We start from the raw sequence: 22128 nt of genomic DNA, 5'->3' as shown, positions 1-22128 counted from the left end.
AGTGAACAACCATAGAATAGGAAGGAACTATTGATATGAAAGATAACTGCTGCAATTAAACATAAATCAACAAGATGCTGAGAGGTAAAGAAGGCAGGTCTCCCAAACAAGAGAATAATGACAAGAGGGAGTGAACATATAAGAGAATAAACAAAAGACCTGAGAGAATAACATATTAGTACTAAATGTGACTAACAGGAGCCAATAAGAACGTAAAGTGGAAGAGATAGTAGAAAAAAGACCAAGCATTTCCCAAATAACAGCTCAAAGTGTTCGGATTAAAAAGTCCCACTGAGCTCCTAGAACCAGGAAAGAAATGGAAAACCAGATATACTGGTAAGGAGCTTCAGAAAACCAAGTATGCAGAACGGCTGTTTCTGGAAATAAGATGGGTTTGAAATAACGTCCCTTGTTACTCTCAGTGGATGCTAAGGAGGATCAAGTGGCATCTTCCAGGTTCTGAAGGAAAGTGATTTTGAACCAAGATTTCTCTACCCTGCCACACTATCAACAAAACATGAAGCTGGGATTGAAAACATTCAGATAGCTGGATTTGGTAGCACACACTTGCAATCCCAGGACTTGGCCGCCTGAGACAGGAGGATTATAGATTCGAGGACAGCCTCAGCAACTTAGCAAGACCCTGTTTTCAAATAAAAATAAATAAAAGAGGGCTGGTGATAAACCCCAGAGGTAGAAGGCCACTGGGTTCCACCCTCAGTAACACACACGCGCATGTGCGCGCGCATACACACACACACACACACACACGTTCAGACGTGGACAGAATAAAAAAATATTGTTTTTGTGTTCTATTGCAACGATGACTTCAGTTTATACTCAAGTGAAGCCATAACAGAGATGGAGACAGGGCAGATCCTGCCCAGGGTGAGGGAGCTCTGGGGATGAGGGAGTGACCTGGAAAAGTACGGATGTTGAGTGGGGAGGACAGGGACTCCCGAGGGGGTTCCTGGGAGGAAAGGAAAACTCAGCTGAGTAGAACAGAAGATTCTGGGAGGCTTGAAATCATTAAAAGATGAGAGACATCAGGAAAAGCAATGAATGGTATAATAAAAAGTAAAATCAAGCCAGGCGTGGTGGCGCATGCTTGTAATCCCAGTCCTTGGGAGGCTGAGACAGGATAATCGCAGGTTCATGGCCAGCCTCAGCTACTTAGTGAGGCCCTTTGCAACTCAGTGAGAGCCTGCTTCGAAATAAAGAATGTAAAATAGGGCTGGGGCTGTAGCTCAGATGTAGATGCTCCTGGACTCAATCCCAAGTACTGAAAAAATAATAATAGTAATAAAATAAAAACATACTACCAATGCACAACATTGTTACAGTCTTGTTAGAGACTCAGCACTGGTGGGTTGGTAACATCTGGAACCAACTGCACTCATGAGGGGCTGAAGAGCTCATTACCTGTACATTTGAGGTTCAGGGCATATGCTTTATACTCAGTGAAGTAGTAAGAAAAATATATATTAAAGTTACAAAAGAACTAAGAAGGAAACTAAAAATAGTGATGCACTTACTGAATCTAGGAGGAGAGTATGTATAATTAAGTTAAATTTGCAATTGTCAAAGCATGCCAGCAATAGATAATGTTTAAATCCACAAGTTAAGTAATGCCAATATGAGCTCATGACACAGATGATGGAAACCACCAGAAAGCTCTCAGCGGGGCTGGCTGGCAGGGGTCCTGGGGGAGGGGGCGGAAAGCTAGGGGCAGGGCTCTTGCTCTTTATGATCTCTGCTACACCACTGAAGAGTTTTGTTCATGCAAGTGTACTTTTACAATTGTGTACAGTAAATCAAGAAACAACAAAAGGGCCTTTGCCAGGTTGCTCCAGGCTGAGTAGGGCAGATATGTTACCTGCCTGTGCTAGAGACTTGGTGCTGGTCCAAGTTACAGGTCTACACTCATGTTTTCCCCCTCTCTTGGTCACCTGGCCCCAGAATGCAGGCTGCCTGGAGTTTTGCAGAAGGCTAACAGGGCCCCAGGCCCAGGAGTCTGGTGCCATCAGAACTGCTTCTTAGGGGCACATGACCCTCATTCTACTTTGATTCCTGGATGCCCAAGAAGACCTATAAATTAGATCTACACACCCTTGCTGTTGAGTAAAGAAACTTCAAAGTCAAAGAGGACTTCTGCAAGTGTTTTGTGGCTACCTCCTCTCCAAATGTCCCCATCAATGGACATACTCACTCACATATATTTACACACACACACACACACACACACACACACCCCTCTCACAAGTATATGAGCACAAACACACCATGCCTCACACATTCTCCAACATGCACGTGTGCCAGGGAAGAGGAGTGAAGACGGACGTTCTCCAGGTCCTCCTGGACCCGACCTTAGGGGACTTCTCCCAGATGGCTGACTCATGCATCTGAGCAAGCCGGGCACCAGGGCTCATGGCAGCCCACACTGCAGTAATTAATCAACTGTGGGCTTCCTAGCCTCAGAGCTCTGGGAGAGGTAGGGGGACCTATGGCCATGTCTGCTGTTCATGGACAGTGTCCTGCGAAGCATGCCCACAGAGCAAAGAGAAGATGAGCTTGAGGACAAGGAGCTGCACCAATTAAGGAGGAAAGGAAAAGCAGATTTCCAAAATTAATGACAGGAACACATGTAGAAGTGCCTGCCGTGGAGTAGTTCTTTAATACTTGGTAGAAAAAAAAAATAAAACCCTGTCCCCAATTTAGTTTCTATAAATAGTGCTGATTTTTGAAAAGTGTTAATTCATCCTCTCAAGAAATGAGAAATCATATGCTATTTGTAAAATATGGAGTTCTAAAATCCAGCCATTATTACAGAAACTAGATAAAATATATACCTTAGTATAGATGATTGATTGGCATGGTCCAAATGTTAGGGGAAAAAGTTATTTGAGAAGACTGTGGTCAAGTAATTTTTAGTTCAATTTACTACCATGATTAGGCACAAAGGTGTTATTTCTACCTTTAATCAGAACTGAAGTTGGCTAATTTCTGCAATGATTATGCCTGTGAAATATATTACAGTCAGATCAGTGAGCTGGCGATTAGCAGGGAAAGAGCAAGGGTAAGAACACGCAGGTCTCGGGATGATGATGACGATGTTCTGATGGTGAATTATATACATAAATTTTAACATCACAAATGCCAAGTCTACACCCTTAGCCCTGTTTTATGATAATGTCTTGGCAAGTTTACATGGCCAACAAATTAGAACCCTATTTAAGGTATGGAACAAATATAGTATGAAATGAGCCCATGCCCAGATCTATTAAGCACGGGGCTTACTAGAGTCAACAGGGGACCTGGGATGTCGGAAGGGGAGGGGCTGTCACCAGCTGCAGTGCTGTGAGACCTGTTTATGGGCGACAGGTGGCAGATAGCAACGAAGGGTTTGCGAAAGCCATTTGGTTAAAGGTCCTCTCACTTCTGGTCATTTCCCTTGCTGTACGATATCTAGGACCCTTCCACCTGGGACAGATGCTCAACCGGGCAAGACCTAGGTGCAACCAGCGTAAAGGAGACTCTTCTGGGCAAACGTGGAGGCGGGGCCTTCTGGCTGGGGGTGTTCACTAGAGTGTAGGTCCACGATCCGCTACAACCACTGGATAGGGATTGGATTCTCACTCCCAGCTCCTCCTGGAAGAAGGGTGATACCTCACACTAATTGTTAATTTCCTACTACCACAGCTCCCAGGAAGAATGTGCATGCACCTCATGAGCTTTGGGCTGGGCATTGAGGAGGGAGTGGCCAAACATTTGCTTGGATGAGCAGAGATGTTGCATGTGATCCCGTGTTTTGGCCCCAGCTCCTGCCTTCCACTGTAGGAACAGCTTGTCCCATCCCCTCAGCCTGGGCTTTGGGAGCTGAGCCCAGCCAGCCACATCCCTCACCACACCCTGCCGACTTCCTGTCCCTCAATCAGGAGAGACAAGCGATGGGGCAAGCCATCGGCATCTTAAGGCTGTTTGTCATCAGAGCAAAAGAGGAGGATATGAAAATGGTTGCAGAAATTCTCTGTTTTCTCTTGGTTTATTAGTCTCTTTTCCCCCAGGGGTGTTGTTCCACTTCTGCTGCTCTAACAGAATACCACAAATTGGATAATTTATAATGAACACAAATGTATTCTACTTAGTTTGGGAGGCCAAGGAGTCCAGGATCAAGGGGCTGGCATCTTGGAGGTCCTTCTTGCTGTGTCATAACATGGTAAGAGCAGCTCATGGAGAGAAGAAAGAAAGAAGACAGGGAGAAAGAAAGGGAGAGGGAGAGGAAGAGGGAGAGGGGAGGGAGAGAGGACAAGAGCACAAGAGGGGGTTAAACTCATCCTTTCATAAGGAACAGTAACAAACCTATTCCCATGATAATGAAGTTACTGGTTGCAAAGGACAGAGCCCTCATGGTCTAATCACCTCTTAAGGGCCCCACCTCCAACCACCTCCACCTTGGGATCAAGTTGTCAGCATATGGACACACTGAAGCATAGCACCTGGTAAACTCTTGATCGGTTTTCTCAAATGGGCGATGAGGGGTTAGCTGACATCATTAATCACACCTTCAGATTCTCAAATCTTCCATTCTGAATTTCCTACAGGGGCCAGAGGAAACAGGCCCAGAAGCTGGTACGTACTGTAGATGTCTTCTGGTGGGGACTTGTATTTGTTGGCATTCGGTACAGCTGTCCTACAGCCAGTGTATGCAGAAGTGACTGAATGTGAGAGCCTTTGGAAGTCTCAGACACAGCTCCGGAGCCCGTGCCTGCCTGTTCTGCTGGAGAAGGTGAGGGCACCACAGAAGACGGGGATGAACTAGGAAGCCACCCAGGCTCAAAGCTCTGTCCAGTTCAGGTGTGCACCAGTGGGATCCCACAGGAGTGGTGCTTCCCCCTGGACTCAACTTCAGGCTGATGCCTGCATGAGCCCTTCGGCTACAGGTAACCTCATCTACACACTGGATGCAGGAAGTCTGGGAACTGACTTCAACTCTTGGCCTCTGCATGAGAGGAGAGGCTGCAATGGCTTTCGAGTATCTGCATGGGTGTCTGTCTTGTTTGTATTACTTTCTGTGTCTTATCCTCCCCATCCATCCATCCATCCATCATCCATCTATTCTCCATCATCCATCCATTCATCCATCCATCCATCCTCCATGTATTCTCCATCCATCATCCATCCATTCATCCATCCATCCATCCATCCATCCATCCATCATCCACCCATCCATTCATCCATCTTCCTCTTTTTATAATTACACATGTAGAAAGAAACTTAGGATGTGAAGCCAAGCTCCGCCCCTCCTTTGCGTCTCTCGAGACACAAAGCAGCTTGCATCAGCAGGTCTCCTGTAGCATCTGGCAAGAGGGCACCACTGGTATTTAGGGGAGACTTTGTCTCTTGCTCTTCAGTCAGCATCACTAGGCTCCCACCTAGCATATGCCTGTGATGTTCTCATGGTGGGCAGTATAATGTCCCCCCAAAATGTCCTACTCTCAAGACCCTTGGGTGTGTGAGACTACACAGCAAAGGGAGCTAAGTTCCTATGTGGAGTTAAGGTTCCCAATCAGTTGATTTTACCATGGGAAGAATATTTTGGATTATCCAGGGGATTCAGTGTAACCACCAGGATCCTTATAAGCAGAAGAGACAGATTCAGATGAGACATGAGTTGAGAAGCAGGTCAGAGTGATGTGAGCTCTGGCTTTGTTTTTTTTTTTTTTTGGAGGTACTGGGGTTCCTGGAAGCCCTTCTACCTCCCAGCTACACTCCCAGACCTATTTTATATTTTTGAAACAGGGTCTCTTACGCCAGCGCGGCTGGCTTCGAACCTGCGCGATCCTCCTGTCTCCGCCTCCCAAGCGCGGGGATTACAAGCGTGCGCCACCACGCCCGGCGTGAGCTCTGGCTTTGTAGATGGAGAAGTGGCCATGATCCAGGGAAGACAGGAGGCTGGAAGAGCCAGGGCACCCAGAAGCATCCAGCTCTGCCAGCCTGTGATTTTCACCCCAGAAGACTCAACTCTCACTTCTTACCTTTAGAATTTAATAAAATAAGTCTGCATTGCTCTGGGCCATTGCATTTATAGCAATCCCTGGGTACTGTAATGATAAAAACACCCCATCACACGCCTCAATACCAAACAGTATCTGGTTGAGTAGTCACGCTGATGAAGAACCACTTTGTTCTGTGTTTGGTCAAGAAGTCAGGGAAGAGGAACTCCAGACTTCCACTCCTGCCCTTCTCCATCCCCTCTCCCCGGGCTGGGGACCAACCCAGGCCTCGAAAGCCCTCTGGCTCTGAGCTGCCTCTCCTGCACCTTCTTCTTCCCCATGGAGCAGATGCAAATCAGCTCTTCCCCTCCCCTCTTGCAGCTCTTCCCCTCCCCTCTTCTTCCCTTTTTTCTCTCCTCTTTCCTCTCCTTACTGGAAGATTTTTCTCCCTGGACCTGGATATGGAGAGGGATATGAGTGACCAGCCATCTGTCCCCATGAGCATCTGAGACACAGCTCCTTTCCAGAGGGAAAGATGATACCCTGGACGGCCTGGGGAAGCACACTTACTTCTTTCTTGTGATTGCTCTGTTTTGCTGTCTAGATGGTTCTATTGCAAGACTCCAGAGACACGGCCAGTGCATGCACTCAACCAGCAGGTTATTGTGAGGCAGCCATTTGGCAAGCTTAGGAATGCCAACACTGGCAATGCACATGCCTCAAGCCTCCCTGAAGTGGGCAGGAGAGGCAGCACAGCTCGTGATGGTCAGCTGCACTTCACTGGTGTGGGTCTTAGGCCTCACTGCCCAAGCTCTGACCTGGCCTGGCCCACTGCTACCAACATTACATGCACATGGCTAAGCCCTTGATAGGTGTCACTTTCTTGTCTCCTCTGAGAAGCGATGGCACTGCTTATGTATCTTTTCCACTGGAATTTAAGCAACCAGGGGCAGAAACTCTTATAACCCCCAACCTCCAAGTTGTCTTAGGATAAAGAGTGCTAATGTAGTTGGGCATGGTGGCGCAAGCTTGTAATCCCAGTGCTTGGGAGGCTGAGACAGGAAGATCACAGGTTTGCAGCCAGCCTCAGCAACTTAGTGAGGCCCTCCACAACTTAGTGAGACCATGTTTCAAAATAAGAAATAAAAAAAATAGGTCTGGGGGGTATAGCTCAGAGGTAGAATGCCCTGGGGTTCAATCCCCAGTACCACAAAAAAGGTGCTAATATGGCCAAAATCAAGAACTCCACACCATGCCGCCTGGGTCCTATGCCTGCTGGCTGATGGATGAGCAGGTCTGGCTCACGACCTGCCATCGGATCTCTGGCTATCATGAATTCCCATCTCCCCCTCCTCCAGTCCTGGCCACAGGAGAAGTTCTAGGCCCTCCTCTCTTTCAGCAAAGCCTTGAGCCAGGCTCCCATTCAGAGGCAGGCTGTTTGTGTTTCAAAGTCCTCAGGCTCTAGATGCATGTGACCAGTTATCCCAGTATCCCTTGGGGACAGGCATGTAAGAAATAGCAGTGGATGAGAGTGACCCTTAGGTGTCTGCTGCTGCCAAAGGCCCGGAGCACATCGCCCCAGTCTTGTGCTGGGCTGAGGCTGTATAGGAGCTCTTTCATTAGCACTGGGGACAGCTGCTGTCCATCGGGGGTGGATCTGGGTGGAAGGGACAGAACACCTTTGTTTAGGCATACCATTAGAGCACCACTGGGATTTGATGTCTGAGGGATGTCTCAGAAGCAGAATTTCAACAGCCCGAGTATTAGGTTTTCATGTAAGCTAATACTGCAGGATGGACTTACCCTATCATCCATTTCCTTCAGTGAACACTTGAAAAAGCATCTTGCCCGTGCTAATCACTAAAGAGCAAACAGATAAATGACAGTCCCCATCCTTGAGATGCCCCAATAGCTACCAAACAGACACTATACCGTATCATGTAGTGATGGTCACTGTTACGGTTTGGGCATAGAATGTTCCCCGCGAAAGCTCATATATTGGCAATGTGAAATTGTTCCAGGGCAAATAATTGAATCATTAGGGTTCTAAAGCTATTGGTGGATTAACTGATCAGCATATTCATTGGATGGTAAAATGGTCAGGGAGGGGGGAGGGCGAGGCTAGAGGCCCAGGTCACTGGGGGCGTGGCCTTGGGGGACCAAGTGTGTCTCTGGCCCCTCCCTCTTTCTCTTCCTTCCTGGCTACTGAGCAGCTTTCTACCGCCACGCCCTGCTGCTGTAATGCTTCTGCCTTGTAGCCAGCTGATCATGGAATAAAATTCTGAAACCAAACACACATTTGCTCCTCCAGGTGGTTCTCAGCAATTTTGGTATTTCACAGTGAAGTGAAATACCAAACCAGGTATAGACGTTGAGTGCTTAACACAGGCCAGACACTGTGATCAGCGCTTGACTCTGATCAGTTTATGTATTAGTCTTGATTATCATGATCATTACTTGTCTTAAGGTGGCACCCACTAGAATGTGTCTCTCAGATCTCTGGAGGGGCTGGAATTGACCAAGCACCCTAATGGTCTATTTAGAAATCAACTTCATCTTCTTCTCCCATGGCCCTCAGTCAGCGACTTTGTGATGTGGGGATGTTCAGGCATGTTAAGGCATGCCCTGTTTTGAGAGTCCTGGACTTTTCTGATGAGAAATTTTGGTGTGAGGACCTCTCAGTGGTTTTATCCAAATCAAACTTCTTAGAAATATATTGTAGTAAACATAATGGATGCCTTTTATCCCAGTACTTGGAAAGCTGAGACAGGAGGATCGCAGGTTTGAGCACAGCCTCAGCAAGTAGTGAGGCTTTCAGCAACCTAGTGAGACTCTAAATAAACAACAACAAACAATAACAACAACAACAAACAGAGCTGGGAGCAGAATGGCCCTGAGCTTAATCTCTACACCACCACCACCACCACCACCACCACTACACCACTACACACACACACACACACACACACACACACACACACACACTTCAGTTTAAGAAGCCTCCAGCTTTGACGGGGGAAATGGACGAAGCCTGAGGAATGAAAGATTCCGAAACAGTTAAGAGAGGGGCTGGCGAAAGTTCAGACTCCCCCAAACTCCAGGCAGAACTCCAGTCCTTCCAGAATTCACCTCAAAGCACCCCAGTGATAGAGGGAGCTTATCTTAACCCCTACTGAGCTGCTCTGGCCTCCCTGCCCTGCGCTGGTTGATTTGTTAGTTTCCTTTGATGGTTACATCTTAGTGACTTATGACATCCTCCCTAATCTCTAGCATTCCTCATGGCATTGTGACGTTTGTTTTTCCATGAAAATGTAATACTTAACCTAGTTTTAAAAAAGGGGTATAAAAATCCTAGTTTTAGAGAATAAAATGGTCAGTTGCCCATCAGGCAATTGTCCGTGCCTTTGTTTCAGGGCAGCTGCCCATTAGGCAGCTGTTCGATGATTCCCCTTTCAGGTCTCTCCCTCCCAAGTCTCAGAGAAGAATCTCTACAGGGCTTCCCTCGCTTCCCTCCCTCCCTCCCTCCCTCCCTCCCTCCTTCTCTCTTTCTCTTGGGGTAGGATCTGTATCCTGGCCTTGTCTCTTTCCATACCCATGTTCTCTGGTTTGTATTTCTCCTAAACAACTTCTTGCATGTTTAATCCCATCTTGGAGTCTGCTTCTGAGAGGCCTGAACTAGCCCAAGCTCCGCCGCTTTCTGGAAGGTGGAGGAAGACCTCGCTCTCTTGTCCTGGGTGTTCATGGCCACATCATAGTTTCGTGGCCACTTATCACAGCCCCTCTGAGCGTCCAGCTTCCATTTTAATATATTTCTGAATTAGTTGTCTGATGAAAGATGCTTCCTATGTGCTTACTTGAGGTGCGTTTTGCCTGACAGCTTCCGGGTCACTTACCTGTGTGCCGTGGTCAGAACCAGAGAGGGTGTTCAGGTTTTCGTGCACCCCGCTTTACAGTAAGGAAAGCTTTGTTTTCCAGACCCTCAGGAAAGCACACCAGCACATAATTCATTTCTCCTCTGAGTGTTGAAGGCAAACCTAATCCTCAGCAGAATATCATTAATTTTTGCAAAGGGCAAAATGTAAGTGGCGTGCTGAAAGTCCTAGCAGGCTTAAAATTGGTATGAAGTTCTTTAAAGTTTGTATTTCTGTGTTTCTCTGAATAATTTATTAGTGCAGGAGACATCTCACCTCACTCCTGTTTCTTTAATGCTATTTTGTCCTCTTTTATGAACTTGTGGCAAATCTTTAATAAAAACTTGGTACTAGAAGTCGGCTGCACAGTTCATTTATTAAAGGTGCCACATGCCAGCTCTCTAGGTTGCGTAACTGTGATCGCATCTCTTTACTCTTTAACTCTGTCACATTGGTAAATTATACGGAATTCCAGGTAGAGCTACATTTAAAAGAAAATAAAAGTAAAGAGGAATATTACTCTTTTTTAAGGCTTGTTCATATAAAACATGATAAAATTTCTTTTTTCTTGCGCAAGTCAAGTGCTTTTGTTGATATGGAAACCTAGGAGAATGACCGGGAAACCTAATTTTCTTGAACATTTGTGTGTTGTTGTGGCCCTGGGGGAAAAACAATATCATTATCCTCTACCAGCCAGAGTCATTCTGCATTCCAATTCTGAATTTAGGAAAACTTTTTGCTTATATTTAACCATTATAGGGTGCACATTTTAGTAGCTCCCTCTCAGGGCTAAGAAGAGTAAATGAGAGAATCTATATAATCTGCTTCACAATGGCAGATACTGTCATCAGTGTGATCCCATCACCACCGCCACCACCGCCATCACCACCGCCATCACCACCGCCATCACCACCGCCATCACAGCAACAGTACTGCAAATCTTCCCTTCTGCTAGAACTGATAATGTGCTGAAAATTCACAAAATGAAGAGCAGAACCCAGTTGTTTTGCCCTCTTTAGGATAGCTGCATTAAAACAAAACAAAACAAAAAAAAAACCTCAAGCTGAATCTGGTTCTTAGAATAAATTAGAATAAATGGCAAAAATGTTCCAAATGGCTTCACTAAGGGCGCCGAGTGCCGAGTGCTGATGGAGCGGTAATACCCTGAGTTGAAAAAAAGAGGGAAGGAAAAAAAACAGGCTTCAGGTTCCAAGGTCACAAAGCACTGGAAGCAGGGAAATTTCCCAGGGGCTTCCGGGGCGGGGGCAGGAGGCAGGCCGAGGTCCGTGACCGCTGGGCTCTGAGGGTTTTCTCACGAGCCTCTGACTTGCTGGATCCTCCAACCTAATTTCCTTTGTATTTGGAGCCTGGAACGCTCAAATTTTAATACGTTTCCTATAAGCAAATCGACAGTATTGAGGATGCTAAGTGAAGGGAAAGCTGCCATGACTTTGCCGTTTAAGGACAAAAAGGGAGAATTTTAGTGTGATTTACATGGGTCTGGATGCTTTTGGCTTCTGCAGAGAACAATAGTTTCGGGGCCGTAATTTTGGACAACTGGGAGATAAGCGTCAAAACTCCCGCCTTCTCAGCTGGCCGCAGGGGCTCTACTTGGGCTGGGTCGGAAAGTCAGACTTTAAAACCTCCCATTTCGCCGGGTGTGGTGGCGCACTCTTGTAATCCCCACGCTTGGGAGGCTGAGACAGGAGATCGCGCAGGTTCGAAGCCAGCCGCGCGCGCTGGCTTAGGAGACCCTGTTTCCAAAAAAGAAAAATGTAAAAATAGGTCTGGGAGTGTAGCCCGGAGGTAGAAGGGCTTCCAGGAACCCCAGTACCACCAAAAAAAAAAAACCAAACAAAAAAAAAACTTCCATTTCTTTTCTCAGTCTAGCGACTGCTGAGAGGAGGAGAAGGGATGGAAAATGTTTATGGAAATGAAAACGGCAGTTAATTTGTGATCATAAATCACAATATTGTAAGGACCGATAGTCTAATCAAACCTGTATGACTTGGACTTAAATTTACTCTCCCGTGGTCTCTGTCCAAGGACAAGTTCTGAGCAGCAGAAGGGGGGCCAAGAGGTGTACTCCGCCCAAAAGATGATGTCAGAGTCCTACGACTCCAGTACCTCAGAATGGGACCATATTTGAAGAGAGGGTCTTCTCAGAGGTAGTCCAGTTCCAATGGGATGATCAAGGTGGGCTCTAATCCATACGACTGGCATCCTTATAAAAAGGGGAATTTTAGACATAGGGATGGACATGGAACACTATGAAGAGATGGGGGCAGACTCTACAAGCCACGGATACCAAGGGTCACAGCAAACCCCAGGAGCTGGGAGAGAGGCACGCAACTGGGTCTCTCTCAAAGCTTCAAAGAAATCCACTCTGGAGACACCTTGATCTCAGACTTTGAGGCTCCATAGGTATCAAATAGTAAGTTTCTTTTGTACGAGCCCTCCAGATTGTAATATTTTGTTACAGCCCTAGGGAGTGATGACAAAGGGAACCATGGTGTTAGACACCGGTGGCTATACCCGGGGGGGGGGGGCAGCAGAGGGAAGCAGGTGCATACGTGCCTCTGTGTAATGCCTCCTAGGTCAAAGCTGCTCTGGGAAACTGGCCTTATCTTGGGGCATATGCACATGAACTGGAAGTAGCAGAAACAACCTACTCAGCACTGAGTAAACAAGAGAGCGGCATGACAGATAGGGTCGTGCACTTGTTTCTCTAAAATATTTGGAAGGCAGGCATACTGCTATAGGTCCTAGTTTGCAGAAAGGAATGACTTCCTGGAGAGCTACATCTGTAGGAGAGAAATAGGAACCCTTGGTTTCTTCCCACCACTTCCCCTGTCTCCTTTTTCTTCAACTTCTAGATAATCAAGAAATGTTTATTGTACTAATTAAAATGTGTTTTGGATGCTAAAGGACAGATAAGATTATATTACAGTTCTCAGAATGGTTAAAATAGAGTTGAGAAGCTTTCATTGCTCTAACAAAATACCTGGGCCTGGGTAAGTAAAGAGGTTTATTTGGCTTGCGATTCTCTTGGCTGGAGGGCCCAAACACCATTGCAATGGCATACTGGTGAGAACCTCCTGGCTGCATCACAACATTGCAGAGAGGGAGAAAGAGAACTGGCCACATGTTACAGGGAGACAGAGGTCACCTGGTGAGACAGGAAGCAGAAAACCTGGGTAGGGGACCTGACTCTGCCTGGAGATAGCATTGATCCATCCGTAAGGGCAGATCTTCTTTTGAACTCACTATCTTCTACTAGGCTCACATCTCAAGAGCTCCACAGTCCCAACACCACCATAACCAGGGACAATTGTTTAAGCACAGTGGGACAAGCCACAACCAAACCATACATTTTATACAGTAAGGTATAAAACACCCAGGAATTTCAATGACATTTTGGCAGGCACATGGAGGTTCAAGGTCAAAAAAGGCAGACAGTGCCAGGCATGGTGGCACGCACCTGTCATTTCAGTACTTGGGAGGCTGAGACAGGAGGATCACAGGCTAAGGCCAGTCTCAGCAACTTAGCAAGACCCTGTTTCAAAATACAAATAAGAAGGTCTGGGGAGTGCAGTTTGAAGGTAGAGTTCTCCCGGGTTCCGTCCCATATTAAAGAAATAAATACGCTGGGTGTGGTGGTGCACAATTGTAATCCCAGCATTTGGGAGGCTGAAATAGGAGGATCACAGTTCATGGACAGCCTCAGCTACTTAGTGAGGCCCTTTGCAACTCAGTGAGCCTCTGTTTCAAAATAATGAATAAAAAATAGGACGCGGGGGGTTTATCTTGGAGGTAGAATGCCCCTGGGTTCCCTTCCCAGTACTGCAAAATAAGTAAGCAAGTAGATGGCAGGGAGCAGGGCAGTCATGGGAAACAGCCAAGAGCTGCTGCTTTCACCGCTGAGCTGGTCATACCTATTCTACCATATGCATTGGCTGAGGGTGACTATGAAGATTTTTCTCATTAGTTTTTTTTTTCTCTGTATGATTTTTTTTCTCTCACAGTTTACAAAGATTTTTCTCAAGTTTGCTCAGGGCATTAGGGACACTATTTCTAAAATTTTATTATTGAGTCCAATGCCTTCCAAAATATTTTTTTAGTAGCTATCCTACTATTAAATTCAGAAAGTTTCTTTCTATTCTTGGTTTTCTAAGTTTTTTTTAATGTGAATATTGTTTAATTTTATCAAATGCCTATTTTTAAAATCTACCCGATATGTTTTTTCTTCTTTAATCCTTAATAGGCCTAGTTATATGAATAGATCTTATGATACTTAATCATTCATGTAATTGTAGGAAAATCCCAGCAGATCATATTTTTTCCCCAATGTGATGAGAGGCAGATTGTATTTTCTCAAAATGGCTTCAGCATGATCTTTCCTCTTAACTGCTCCTCCAACAATAGGACTTCGTGTTTCTTCCATGGGAGGCCAGGGTGTGTTCCCACCCTGGGATTCTAAATGTGTCACAGTGTGTTATGTTGGGACTTCTGAGGTCAGGTCATAGGAGGCTTAAAACCACCTCACGTTTTGGAGATATGTGCTAATTCAGCAATACAAAACTGATGTGTGGTCAATGATTCCACTCACTAATATTTTAATATTTTTGCACCTATATTTGTATGGAAGGCTGACCTATATTTTCTTTTCTTGTACTGTCCTTGAGTTACATATCAAAGATTTTCATATCAAAGTCATAGTATCCTTTCAGAATGAGCTGGGATGTGTTTGTTCTTTTTCTAGTCTGAAAGTGTCTGGGTAAGTTTGAAATTATTTGTTCTTTAATGTTTGGTTTTTGTTTAAAGTGTCAAAAGCTGTCAGAGCTTTTACTTTTGCTCGCTTTGAAGGAGATTTTCTGCCCACTAGTTAGTTTATTGAAAGGTTGAGATCTGTTCTGATTCCTGTTATTAAGTTTTGGAACTTTCTTAGAAAATTGTTCACAACCTCTGACGTTTCAAAATAACGCATACAAGTTCCATTGCAACGACATCCTGCTTCTGCACTCATTTATATATTTTTTTTTTTCTCTCCTTCCCTGATGATTCTAGTCAAAAGTATGCCTGTTTGGTTCGTCTTTTAAGCAACGAGCTTTTCTTTATTGTTCAACTTTGTGGCTTCTCATGCAATTAGAAAACGAAGGGAATGACTTCCATTTCCACCAGCACCTACCCTTTCCTTTATCACTCCTCTCCATATAAACACTCGCTGTGTGTGATTTCTCTCTTGACTTTTTTCTTTTCCTTTTGGAAGTGAACGCTTAGCTCATTGTTTCCAGGTGACTCTCCCTCCTTGCCTAAGAACCCAAAGCCCTCAGCCCCGCCCACTTCGGCCTTGTTAAAGAGCCTCGCAGAGGCCACGCCCACACAGCCCCGCCCCGCCCCGCCCCGCAGAGGCCCCGCCTCCAGAGGAAACGGAAGTGGTGGCGGCGCGGGCGGAAGCAGGAAGTGGTTGAGCAGGGCAGCGCCCGCGACGTGCGGGCTGCGGCTGCCGGGGCCGCTCGGGCCGGGCGATGGCGGAGAAGTTCGACCACCTGGAGGAGCACCTGGAGAAGTTCGTGGAGAACATCCGGCAGCTCGGCATCATCGTCAGTGACTTCCAGCCCAGCAGCCAGGCCGGGCTCAACCAGAAGCTGTGAGTGGCGGGGCCGCGCGGGCGGGGGGCGGCTCGCCGAGCCAGGGGGCCCGGCGGCTCCGGGCCGGACCTGGGCCTCGCCGCGGCCTCCCGCTGCTCCGCATCGTGCCTCGCTGGAACGCCTGCCCCCGGCCGCTTGGAGATGCAGTCCTGGCTAGGCGGTGGTTTCCGTCTCTGGCGGTGTCAGGACGAGGCTTCGTAGTCTGAGCCTCCCCTCCCGGCCTCCCCACAAACCCCAGAGGGAAGGCAGCTCCAGAGGGAGGCCAGGCCCCAGTGTAAGTTCAGGGAAGCCGGCGCGGGTGGCGGAGGCCTGGAACCACCTGCTGTACAGCGGGTGACAGGGAGGGAGAGAGACCTCAGAATGCTTGTTAATTACCTTTTTTTTGTCAGCAGTCTTGTGCAGGTCACTCTACTAGGTCTTGGATTGGAGGAAAGGCGAACATGCAACGGCTTTGGAGAAGGGCCCACCACTTATAGGGCTTGCAGATAATTAAGACCAGAGTTGCACTCACAAGTGCTACGGGGAGGGGATAGCCAGGAGCTCTGCCCATTGGGTAACCTGGGATGGCCCTGGAGAGAGCCCGGGTTAAACCAGGAGTGGCTTCTGACCCTCACACTTTGGTAGACAGAGGCTCAAGCTGTAGCCTGCTGTTCCCTGAGCTCGCAGAAACCACGCCCCCAAACCAAGGTGCACAGCTGGGTAAATGTTTTTAGTTTTTGAGTGAAGGTTCATATTTTTCTTTTTTTTTTTTTTTTCGGTACTCGGGATGGAACCCAGGGACATTTTGCTTCCAAGCTACACCCCAGCCCTGTTTTTTTTGGGGGGGGGTCAGGGGATGGAACCCAGGGGCATTCGGCCTCCAAGCTACACCCCCTGCCCTATTTTCTATTCTTTTTATTTTGAAACCGGGTCTCACTGAATTGCAGAGGGCCTCACTGAGTAGCTGAGGCTGTCTGCGAACCGTGATCCTATGGTCTCAGTCTCCCAAATGCTGAGATTACACGCCTGTGCCACCGTGCCCGGCTCCTGTTTTTTATTCTTTGTTTTGAAACAGGGTCTCACTGAGTTGCAAAAGGCCTCACTAAGTAGCTAAAGCTGTTCTCAACTGTGATCCTCCTGTCACAGGCTTCCAAGTACTGGGATTACAAGTGTGCACCACCATGCCCAGCTCATATTTTTTCATTTGATTCTCAAAGAAGTTGGTTCTCTTCCCACTCCCCATATTGGCAATTTTTAGTTTAGAAGGAAAACCAACAAATATTTGAGGCTGTTTTAGAATTCCAGAGGTGTCCCAGGAGTCTGTGGGTAACCAAAAAGAAGTTGGGTCACGTGTGACCCGTGCAGTTGTGCGGAGCCCAGTTGGCCAGGTGACTGGGTGGTGGTTACGCTGTCTTTTTAGTTAAGCAGATGCCCTTGTTTCTGCCTTTCCCCCAGGAATTTCATTGTTACTGGCTTACAGGATATTGACAAGTGCAGACAGCAGCTCCATGATATTACAGTACCTTTAGAAGTTTTTGAGTAAGTATCATTTTTGATATTAGTCTTTGGTATTAATCTTGTTTAATTGTTGTACTGATGACTTCTTCAGCTGCCAGTGGTGAGTGTGTGCTGTGTAGGTGCAGCCGAGGCACTGGGCATTTGCCAGTGGAAAAAGGAGACAGAAACACCCACCCTTTGGAACTTGATGTACTAACAAGATTAAAAAACAATTTTAAATGATTTATTACTTAAAAAGGTACATATAAGTAAAAGGCTACTAAATATGTGAAAAACATCATAGGCTTCCTAATCCTATGGATAAAAGGTTTTTAGGCTAAAGAAGAGCGTAACGTTTTTTTCCTTGAGAGGTAAATGTATTGTGTAGGCTCTGTTATCAATTAAAAGAAAGTTACAGGCAGACACAACCTGAAAAGTAAGGTGCTTGTATTTCCTAAGCTGCCTGCAGTATGCTAGTTCTGGGTGAAGACAGCAACTTCTCTGTTGGGAAAAAGGAAGAAACCTCAGTTTTGTTTGAAACCCCCCACAAACCCGTGGGAACGCTGCAGCGGCAGGAGGATGCCTCCAGGCAACCAGCTGCTCGGGCGTTTGGTCCAGGTTCTAGTGCGCTAGTTTGGTCATTCCCCTCATTTCACCTTTAGGACTGAGCCCAGCATCATCGTTCAGGCCAGTGCACCGGAGCCTCCCTGGGAGCAGGAAGATTCTAGTGCTTTTTGCAGCAAAACAAACGTCCTTGAGAAAGTGTCAGAGTTCTCTTCCATCCTGAATGGTCAGAGCTGCAAGTCAGAGTCAGAGTGCGGCTCAGCAGCTGCCCACAAAGACAGGGCATGGAGACTGCAGGGTTCCCAGCCTCAGTCTCTCTGCCTGCCAGCCTGGTGCCACACCCTGCCTACTGTTCTACGAAGGCCTCTGCCTTTGGGTGGCTGTGGAGGGCTTGTGAGCGGCGCAGCTCCGGACTCCTGGGTGCTGGCTTCTTGCTGCTGAAGTCTGAGAATGTGCAGTGACTTCCCTAGGGCTGCCCCGACTGCACCGTGGGTGGTACAAGGACAAATGCCAGGCTACTCCTAAGTCCTCTGAAGTGGGGCAGACTCCCAGACCTATTTTATAGTTTTTTTTGGAAACAGGGTCTGGCTTCGAACCTGCACCATCTTCCTGCGGGGATTACAAGCATGAGTCACCACGCCCAGCGTGATTTTATATTTTTGTCTTAGTAAATAATAATGATAAATCAGGCTTTTGTAGTGATGGCCTTTTTATTTCTTTATAATGAGTAATTCAGTTTATCTGAATGATATAGATTTCTTCAGGACATAGAAGTAGACAGGAACCCTGTTGGTAGAATTTGGATTTTATTTTATTTTTTTTGGTGGTACTGGGGATGGAACCCAGGGGCATTCTACCTCTGAGCTACACCCCAGCCCTATTTTTTTTGTTATTATTTATTTTGAAACAGGGTCTCACTGAGTTCCAAATGGCCTCACTAAGTAGTAGCTGAGGCTGTTCTTGAACCGAGATCCTCTGGTCTCTGCCTCATAAATGGTGGTATTACAAGCGTCCGCCACCATGCCTGGCAGAATTTGGATATTGTTTTATAATTTTCAGGTTAATAACGGTATTTTAGGTAGAATGTTGAAAATGCCCAGAAACAATTTTGTACTGTTTGAAAGTGATTCATAGAGGATTTCTCTACTCTATTTAAGTTACTGAGCTGTGTTTAGTACAGTGGTAGATGGATTAACACATGGCCTGTAATCCCAGTACATAGGAGGCTGAGAGAGGAGGATCACAGGATCAAGGTGAACCTTGGCCACTTTGTGAGACCCTGTTTCAAAGTAAAAAGGGTTGGGAGTCTGTCTCTAGGTAGAATGTTCCCGAGTTCAATCTACAGTACAAAAAAAAAATAGCATGAAAACATTTTGAATAATACATATTGGATGTAAAGTGATATGGCCTGTGAAGCATTCTTGTGCTTATAAGAGACCATGACTTAATTTCATGAGCTGTTATAAGAAGTAATATGAGATGCTGGTAGAAAGAAGAGCATCTTGATGCATCGGGTTCTTGGACTCGGGGACCGCCATCTAGGCAAGGCCATGTGGAGGCATGTGTAGTGAGCTGCTTATTTTTGGGCAATAGTTCCTAGAAAACAGAATAGTTGTCACCTGTGAGACTCAACTGAGATGTTCCATGTTTCTAGGTACATAGATCAAGGCCGAAACCCTGAACTCTACACCAAAGAGTGCCTGGAGAGGGCGCTAGCCAAAAACGAGCAAGTTAAAGGCAAGATTGACACAATGAAGGTAAGACTGTCATAGAGAGAATGTCAGAACGTACACCGGAAGAGGGTGTCAGGCAGTATATGGCTAATAGACTCCGTCATGCTTTCCTGTGCTGGGTAGAATTGTCCCATAACATAACACTCAGGAGTTCTGGCTGGTGTAATAGGCACGTAGGGTAAATTTCGGTGAGAGGTACGGTAGTATAAAAGACAAAAACACCCCAACTGGGCACTCTTAAATTAAGAAAACCCAGGTTCAGTTTTGTGATTGGTGGTTGTCACTGGCTGGCTGTGATTAAGGCTTCAAGTTTGGATGTTGACGGTGTTGACAGCTTCTCAGTTTCTGTGTATTTCTGCATTGATTCCAGTTGTTGGAGGCCTTTCCAGTATTCATGGTGGTTGGGTTTACTCTAGAGTTCTTGAGTGTTTATTTCCGATCTTTTCTGGTGATTACCTCTAGCTCATGGCAGTTCCTTACTATTCTGAAATCCTCCACAGAGAACTTAGCTTTCTTTGCCTTGCTGAGACGTAGAGACCTTTGCATCTGCAATGTGAATGTAATTTTTCTTCCTGAGGTAGGGTTGCAGGGTGTTTTTCTCTTTGGTTTTGGTGGCTCGCGGGGTGTGTACTGTGTCCCGCAGCGCGGAGCCCTGCCTGCGCCTGCCCGTTCTGCATCACTAGCTACCAAGCCACTTTCCCCCGTCTTCTCCTCTTGGGCTGTCACCTCTGCCTGAAACTCTGGAGCTCCGTCTGCACAAGTAATTCCCTCGTCTCTGAGAGGCCCTTCTCTAAAGTTTCTTTTCCTTAGAGTACTGTTCAGGATTCAAATTTTGATTTCTTGTTTGATTTGCTCTCTTCTCTGCCTGCTGATTAAGCTCCAGGCTCATAGGACACATGTATTCTGTTCTTGGTGCTGCCAGTGCCCACCTGGTGCCATGTGACCTGCACAGGCCAAGGGGTCACAGAGGCGGCCTGGTGCTCAGAAGGTTCTGGCTTGGCAGGAAGTGCTGGGGTGGGGTGGGAGGGGCTGCATCAGAACGGACCTGCCTGTCAGTGCCTCTGCGGGCCGCTGGGCTTGCCAGGGCTTCTCCCAGGCGGTCCCATGGTGATAAACAGCATGCCCTGGAAGGGGTTCGGTCCTAATTGTCCTGGGGTGCCCACAGCGTCATCTCTTGTCAGTTTAGGGCTGAGGAGCCATTGAACTGGGCACCGCCCTAGGACGTGAAGCGGGCTTTTATCAGGAGCCAGCGTGATGGACGGTTTTGCTGCTTCTCTTCCCTTGGTAAAAGTGAATGAGCTGTGTTGTCCAGCAGAAGCCACCTCTGTGGCCACAGAGGCCGGCCCACAGCCCCACCAGCACTTGTGAAGCTGGGCCGCGTGGGAGCGCACCGAGGGCAGCGAGGCACGTGGTGTGTGTGTCTTCCCTTTGCGTCTGTGGCACTTGGTGTCCTCTCTCAGATCAGCGAAGCTCTCAAGCACGGTTCTGTGGCCTTCTGAAAGTTGTATTTTAAATAGTTGTCATAATGTTGAAGTGAAGCGCTCTTTTGGAAAGCTGTTTTCAAATGGTGTATGTTTTTGTTTCTTTAGTACAGTTCGTGAGAATAAGAGGCATGCGATGCTGGCAGATTTCACTGCGGGCACTTTGGGTCAAAGCCAACGTTAAGCCAGTGAGTGGGTTCAGGAAGCCGTGGCCTTTGTGATACATTTGCAGGTGTCTGCAAGCCTTTTGTGGCGAGCAGTTTGCACATCGTACATTGGATGTGTTCCTGTGAATAGTTGCTCAGTTAAGCGTTATTTAAAATTCCTGGACGAGGGCTGCCTGGAGAAGTCCTCTCTACCTGTGTGGCTGGTGCCACCAAACACTTTCCTCCTTATGTAGGCGGGGAAGGGAGTTGTTAAGGGCTGGTTGGCTGTGCTCCAGTGGGGTTGCAGGCGCTCTTTTCTGATGGGTTGTCTGGGCATTAGTTCAGGGAAGGTGGGCAGGCACAGGAATGCGCACCTTGAGGTGGGGGCGGGTTCCCGCTCTTTTGTGGGGTCCAGTTGAGTTCAAGAGCTCCTGGGAGGTGCGTGCAGTGCTTGGCTTGAATGATGGGTCCCAAACACAGTTTTTGACAGTGTATATTTTTCTTCATAGAAATTTAAGAGCCTGTTGATTCAAGAACTTTCGAAAGTATTTCCAGAAGACATGGCTAAGTACCGGAGCATCCGGGGGGAGGACCACCCACCTTCCTAAGCGTGTGAAGACCGAGTCCTTTGTGCCTCACCAGGACTGAGCTGTGGGAGCCTGGCGCTGATGCGGCTTCCTGCGACATGGACTGGCCCTGGCCCTGGCCCACGTACCTGTGGGGCACGGGGGCCGAGGGAGTCGAGCCTCCGTGGCCCCTGGAGCCTTCAGTTGGTGACCCACATCCTGGATGATCCTTCCATTCTCTCAGTGGGTGAATAGCACAGAAAAAGTCTTGGGAATATTAAATGCGATTGGTATATTAAAAGTTTAAAAAATTCCACTTGATTTTTTTTTATGTACTCTTTTTGTTCCTTTCTATTATGGCATCAAAAAGCTAAAAAGAAAATTGGTTTTGTATTTACATTTTCAAGTGCGGTACATTTACATTTTCAAGTGTGAAGAATGTATACCTACGTTTTCATGGATTTTGGTTAGACATGCCTATAATAAAGTGTAAGTATTTGTATGGCTTATTCCACTTAATGTGTATAACAAGAAAGTACAGCACACCTTGTAAACAGAATATTAGTAATCTTTATAAAACAATTTGTCCTTCAGCATTTAGGCAGGA

General features: G+C 46.9%; 1 protein-coding gene across 1 annotated transcript; it reads left to right on the top strand.

Moving 5' to 3' along the window:
* Window positions 1–15432: 15432 nt before the first annotated feature.
* Window positions 15433–21579, top strand: MED10 (mediator complex subunit 10; the record flags this gene model as incomplete). The annotated part of the gene is made up of 4 exons (XM_080696697.1): window positions 15433–15554; window positions 16990–17073; window positions 19250–19352; window positions 21465–21579. 4 exons carry the CDS (start codon window positions 15433–15435, stop codon window positions 21561–21563), a joined length of 408 nt encoding a protein of 135 aa, XP_080552823.1. The 3' UTR covers window positions 21564–21579.
* Between the last annotated feature and the right edge of the window lie 549 nt (window positions 21580–22128).

The sequence above is a fragment of the Muscardinus avellanarius genome (genome assembly GCF_963383645.1).
Source record: "Muscardinus avellanarius genome assembly, chromosome: 1".
NCBI classification, from domain to species: Eukaryota; Metazoa; Chordata; class Mammalia; order Rodentia; family Gliridae; genus Muscardinus; species Muscardinus avellanarius.
This window is presented reverse-complemented; position numbering and strand designations above follow the sequence as displayed.